This window comes from Megalobrama amblycephala, linkage group LG8 (assembly GCF_018812025.1).
Source record: "Megalobrama amblycephala isolate DHTTF-2021 linkage group LG8, ASM1881202v1, whole genome shotgun sequence".
Lineage (NCBI taxonomy): Eukaryota > Metazoa > Chordata > Actinopteri > Cypriniformes > Xenocyprididae > Megalobrama > Megalobrama amblycephala.
The window spans coordinates 19,797,200-19,803,433 of record NC_063051.1 but is presented as its reverse complement, the minus strand read 5'-3'; the positions used below and the strand labels follow the sequence as shown (position 1 = coordinate 19,803,433).

Sequence of the window (6,234 nt, the reverse complement as noted above, 5' to 3'; positions counted from 1 at the left end):
GAATGACCTGCTTAGCATCGGATGTTGAGCCAGGGCTGGTCCCCCAGGGGGCGCTTTTGCACCCCATGGTATGCACCCAGGAGTTGGAGCGATCTAAACCCTGCAAGCCAAGGATGGCATCAAAAGGGTCACGGGCAGACGCAAGCAAGCCAGGGAACAGTGAAAGGTCAAAGATTACAGGTCAATGAAACAAGTGAGCAAGGGAGCAAGTTAGTTTATATTAATATGTCATCATTGAACAGCAACAGGTTAGAGTATCAAGCATAAGTAACAAAATCAAAAGCTTAAGGCCCAGGTATACTTCATTTTCCGCATTCCGCTCCGTCTCTCGCACAGTCGTGTCTGCACGGCTTTCAAAGTATACTAGATCGCGGATGGACGGGTTCGACACATGCGCAGTACAATTGTTTTTCTATACTCTACAAGACGTCAGAGGGCAGCAGTGAGTCTTGTCATTTACAGGACATTTTCCTGGTAGAACAGAAGAAGAAAAGTAGCAGATCCGCCAGTGCATGCAAAGAACCAAAACAAAACTCTTCCATCTCAACATTCACCTTGAGCATGCGCTGTTGTACACAGGTACACAAAAATTACGCTGCATGAGGATGGTGTGTGCGGACGTCGACAGGCCCTCCCGAAGACGGAAATTACATCATACGGAATGCGGACAGCCGAAGTATACTTTGGGCTTAAGTTTGGCAGTTAGCGCATGATTGTGAAACCAGATTGAATTCATTCACGCAATAGGAGGAAAAAAGATCAGTGGTTAGCACCAATAATCCTTATGTGAACTTCAAGTAAAAAACTAATTTTCAGAGCATGTGGTTCATTATTCAAATCATGTCAACTACATCATATACAATACCATTTAAAAGTGTAACCATTTATTGAAAGAAATAAATTTGTCTGAAGGATCGTGTGACACTGAAGATTGGAGTAATGGCTGCTAAAAAAAAAATCAGCTTTACCATCACAGGAGTAAATTACATTTCAAAATATATTACAATGGAAAACAGATATTTTAAATTAATTTTTTTTTTAAATATTTCACATTACTTTTTTACTGTATTTTTGATCAATTAAATGCAGTCTTGGTCAGCATAAGATACTTTTCAACATTAAAAACATAAAAAAAAATAATAATAAAATCTTACTGACCCCGAACTTTTTACTGGTAGTAATGTAGTAAATTCTTCTGAAGTCGTCATAAGAACATTCAACAGATTTGCGATGTAAAATTCCAGCAAAATTTGGAACAGTTTGAAACAAACTACAATAATTTAACTTACTGAATTCATTTTTGTTAAACATTTTAACAAATATACTGTAAAATGTCGTTTTAGTCTTAAAATTGTGTGCACTCAGATAAAGTTTATTTACAACCACATACGTAATCAAAGATTTCAGTTTATTTATTATGGAATAATGAATATGTTTTTAAATTTCACATTTTACCTTCTTTGCACAATTTATTCAGTAAATTGGGCACTATAGCAATGAAGTCAGTGCATACTAATCACTGAGCTATCAGCAACCATTCATCAAAGGCAAACTGTTGAATGGATTTTGGCCACCGTTCAACCATACATTAAGTTACGGTTCATTTTTGTTTTTCCTTTTTGCAAGATTGTGTAACATGGGTTAAGTACATAAAATGTTCCAGCCAAAGTCTGCCTTGCTAGTGAGCTATAGGTTGACCTGTAACATTGGGAAATGCTGATCAGCCAAGTCAGCGATCTAGTGCACGCATAAAGTCAATGAACTATAAATGCACTCATAATAATGAATACAGTAGGTCAAATCCAGCTGGAGCAATCAAAACATGTCTCAACAGCACTAATAAAATACACTTTGATATGTATATGAATTATGACGATTTGTCTATAATATTAATAGAAAAGTGTAACAGCCAACAGAGCTGCTGAAACGTGTCTGCCTACCTTGCTGCCAATGATGGAGCGTACTTCATCATCTGGGGAAGTGGGAGTGCCAGAGATGTCTGGGTTGCTGTTGCTAAGGCTACGAGAGCGGTTAAGGTTGAGGCTTGCAGGTCTAACAGCAGAACGAGCCATTGTGGCATAATGCACTGAACCACCCAATCCTCCTGGGCCTAATACGCAGAACAGAATAAATTAAAGTTGAAACACACTGGAATGACAACTGATTTAACCAATCTTAAACACACCAAAAGCCACAGATTTAGAGACAAAGTAAATCAAAAGATCAAGCTAAAACCTGACCTGGAGAGGGGGAGTTGGGATCCATGTTGGGGAGGCGGAAGACATAGTGGATATATGAGGAGAGAAGGCTGTTTCGCCCATGCATGTCTTGACTAGTGTCCAAGTACTTATGTAAACGGTTCACTATAGATGCCATCACTTCAAACGAGGCCTGACCAAGATTCACTACAGTAAAGAGAAAATAAAACACAAGATAATTAGGAAACGGTCAGAGTCAGGAGACAAGCAACTATTTTATGCAGTTCTGAAATAAATTAATAAATTATATATATCCCAAATTAATATATATATATATATATATATATATATATATATATATATATATATATATATATATATAAAACAAAATTATAAACTATAAAACTATGTTTAGTAGATAGTCGCACTTTATATTTAAGAGAAATAACAAAGCAAAATACAAATACAAAACTAACGTTAAAAAGCCCACCATTTTTACAATAATAATTATTTAACACAATTTGAGCATATTTGACCAATTTAGAAAATCTTTCTTTCTTTCCTTTTAAATGCCATGCCAGCTTCTATGGCTGTATTCATCATGAAAGCCAGGGGCCGTATTCACAAAACATCTTAAGGCTAAAAGTAGCTCCTAACTTGCCGATTTAGGAGAAACTCTTAAAAATAATGGACGTGTCAATCCCTGGGTGTGCTGTCCAAGGGGATTGAGGGCTCCCAGCTTGGAATTTAGCCCAAACCCAAAGTTCTCGCCATATCCCCAGCCGAGAGTGAGGGACGGGGTGGCGGAGGGATGCAGAGAACTGTCTATAGGTAAGTAACTATAGGCGAGTCGGCTCTAGTCTGTGTATATATATTCCTCCTCTTGAGCTGATTAGAAAGACCGTTTGAATATGTTTCTCCCAAACTTTGTTTATAAAATGTAATTTGTTGCTTGAATTCTGCATTCTCTTGAGATGCAGACATCCAAGAGGTAGACAATTAACTGTATATACTAGTTTAATTAGTGACACTTAGTCTACATTTTAAAACCTTTATGGCAACAATATGGCAACATTTTATTTTGACTATGGCAACATTTTTATTAAAAAATATTTAATTGAATAGGGCAACATTTGTATTTTAAAACCTTTATTTTAATATGGAAACATGACACCTTATTCCTCAATATTTCTATGATTAATTCGCTGACTCCTCCCCCATCAGCCAATCACTGTGTGTTTACTCCATAGCAACAAGGTCAACCCCGTCCTTACTCTTAGTTTAAGACTTCAGTTGATTCCTTAGTAAAAGTTGGTCTCAGCAGCTTTGTAAATAGGTTAAGAGAAAACTCTTAGCTAAGAATTTTTACTGCTATTTAGGAGAACTCTTAGTGGTAAGATAAAATGTTTTGTGAATACAGCCCCAGATTTAGTTATTCAAAAATAAAACTAAATAAGTTTTTTTCTAAAAACCTTAAGGCTATATTTGGATTTACTTGTTTAAAAGCCTTTCAACAGAATAAAACAAGTTCCTGAAAGGGTATTACAGTCCAGTAAAGTATGTGACCCGTGCTGGCAAAATGAGTGAGAATGCGCACGGGCTAATTACGAGCTACAGGCACAAAAAAAAAAAAAAAAAAAAGAAAGAAAAATGTCTTTTTTGGTCAAATTTGAGGTTTTCACAAAAAAAAAAAAAAAAGTTCATTAAGCACTTGTCTAGCGATCCAAATGCTTCAAATAGTAATTAAACAGCTAAAAGTATCTTTATTTGTTCATTTTCTGAGAGGAAAGAGGAAGACTGACAGATCCGAAGAGTGCGCACAAAGACAGCGCGTGATCCTGATATACACATAAACAGACTTACAGTACTTCAAAATATTGAAAAAAATTGAATATATATTTTTCCTATAGATATTTGGTTTTGACAAGATGTGTGCACCAAATTAGGTGTTATTACCAAGGATTTTAAGGTATGGTTGTTTGGTGATTTTTGTTTTGGAACCTTCAGAACTCAATTTTTCTCAAAATTGACTTTGCTGACTCTATCGACTTCAAACAGATGTAGCTCAGTCATTTGTTCTCTGATTCCAACAAATAATGCATCATTTTGAGGGTTTTGTAATAGAGATTGTGAAAATACTCAATAACTCATTTGCTCACTGTGACTGATTTTGCCAGCACGTGTCACATATGTTTAATGAACAGTGTATTCTGACAAGATGAACGCTTTGGGGAATTTTCTCCTGATAGTAAAAATGTATGTCTGAATCTTGAGTGTCCTATCCAGCATCATGTGTAAATGATCCCAGCGATTATTAAAAAGGCAATCCAATGTAGAAAATAAACAAGTTATACGACCAACTTCTGATTTGAATCGCAAACAAATTCTTCAGTCTAAAACGTGAGCTTGTTGTAAATAACAGATTTAAAAGAATGATTTGTTTGGGTTAGGGTTAATTGTAAAAGCAACAAGTTTTGGAGTAATTGATCATTTTAAAGGTGCCCTCGAATGAAAAATTGAATTTATCTTGGCATAGTCAAATAACAAGAGTTCAGTACATGGAAATGACATACAGTGAGTCTCAAACTCCATTGTTTCCTCCTTCTTATATAAATCTCATTTGTTTAAAAGACCTCAGAAGAACAGGCAAATCTCAACATAACGTCTCAATGTTACGTAACAGTCAGGGTGTACGCCCCAATATTTGCATATGCCAGCCCATGTTCCCAACATTATGAAAGCCATTAGACAAGGGCAGCCAGTATTAACGTCTGGATCTGCACAGGTGAATCAACAGACTAGGTAAGCAAGCAAGAACAATAGCGAAAAATGGCAGATGGAGCAATAATAACTGACATGATCCATGATATCATGATATTTTTACTGATATTTGTAAATTGTCTTTCTAAATGTTTCGTTAGCATGTTGCTAATGTACTGTTAAATGTGGTTAAAGTTACCATCGTTTCTTACTGTATTCACGGAGACAAGAGCCGTCACTATTTTCATTATTAAACACTTGCAGTCTGTATAATGCATAAACACAACTTCATTCTTTATAAATCTCTCCAACAGTGTAGCATTAGCCGTTAGCCACGGAGCACAGCCTCAAACTCATAGAGAATCAAATGTAAACAATATAACAGTATACAATACTCACATAATCCGACGCATACATGCCGCATGCATGACGAACACTTTGTAAAGATCCATTTGAGGGTTATATTAGCTGTGTGAAATTTGTTTATGCACTGTTCAAGGCTAGCACGAGCTCCGTTGGCGTGGAGCACGAGAATTAAAGGGCCAGTAGCCCTGAATCGGCTCATTTATAATGATGCCCCAAAATAGGCAGTTAAAAAAATGAATTAAAAAAAATCTATGGGGTATTTTGAGCTGAAACTTCACAGACACATTCAGGGGACACCTTAGACTAATATTACATCTTTTTAAAAAAAGTTCTAGAGCACCTTTAAAATGGCCAAACTAGCAATTTAAATTTTAGTTGACTTACAAGGATCATGGCAAAATGAAAATTGTGTCATCATTTACTGTTCTAAACATGTATAGATCTCCTCCTTCAGTGGAGCACAATAGAAGATATTTTGAAGAATACTGGGAGCCAAACAACATTGGAGCCAATCATGTTCCACAGAAGTCAAATTTTAGGAACAACATGAGGGTGAGTATTTCTTTAAAGCTGTAAAACTTTTCTGTGTGTTTTCTGAGATTATGCAGGTTTGGAGTACCTATCTGCCCAGCTATAACAGGTGGCCGCACCATCAGCAGAACCAGTTTGTCCAGCAGTAGGTGAAGGAAGCGCACCACAGGTTCAAGCTGAGATGAATTCAAAGCTGCGATACTAGACTTCAGCTCAGCCTCCAGATTATTCTCCATAATGCGCATGTCTCCTATCCTCACGGGGAACATGTGCTCATCCAGCGCGTGCACCAGAGCAAAGAACTTATCTAAATACTGGTCCTGGGGAGAGGAAAGAAACACAGAAAATGCATGTGTTTGTAAGCTTTAAATTAATCATT

At 36.5% G+C, this 6,234-nt stretch overlaps 1 protein-coding gene across 23 annotated transcripts in view; it reads right to left on the bottom strand.

Moving 5' to 3' along the window:
* dock7 (dedicator of cytokinesis 7) overlaps positions 1-6,234 on the bottom strand; it is a 58,018-nt gene that overhangs the window by 32,077 nt on the left and 19,707 nt on the right. For 15 of the 23 annotated variants that reach the window (XM_048199926.1, XM_048199920.1, XM_048199921.1 and 12 more), the window contains exons 20-23: positions 5,944-6,175; positions 2,241-2,405; positions 1,941-2,110; positions 8-100 (exon numbers count right to left, since the gene is read on the bottom strand). In XM_048199926.1, the coding sequence (XP_048055883.1) occupies positions 8-100; positions 1,941-2,110; positions 2,241-2,405; positions 5,944-6,175 (660 nt within the window). The remainder of the gene's footprint in view (positions 1-7; positions 101-1,940; positions 2,111-2,240; positions 2,406-5,943; positions 6,176-6,234) is intronic. The other 8 variants (XM_048199933.1, XM_048199937.1, XM_048199940.1 and 5 more) reach the window with 1 other exon arrangement.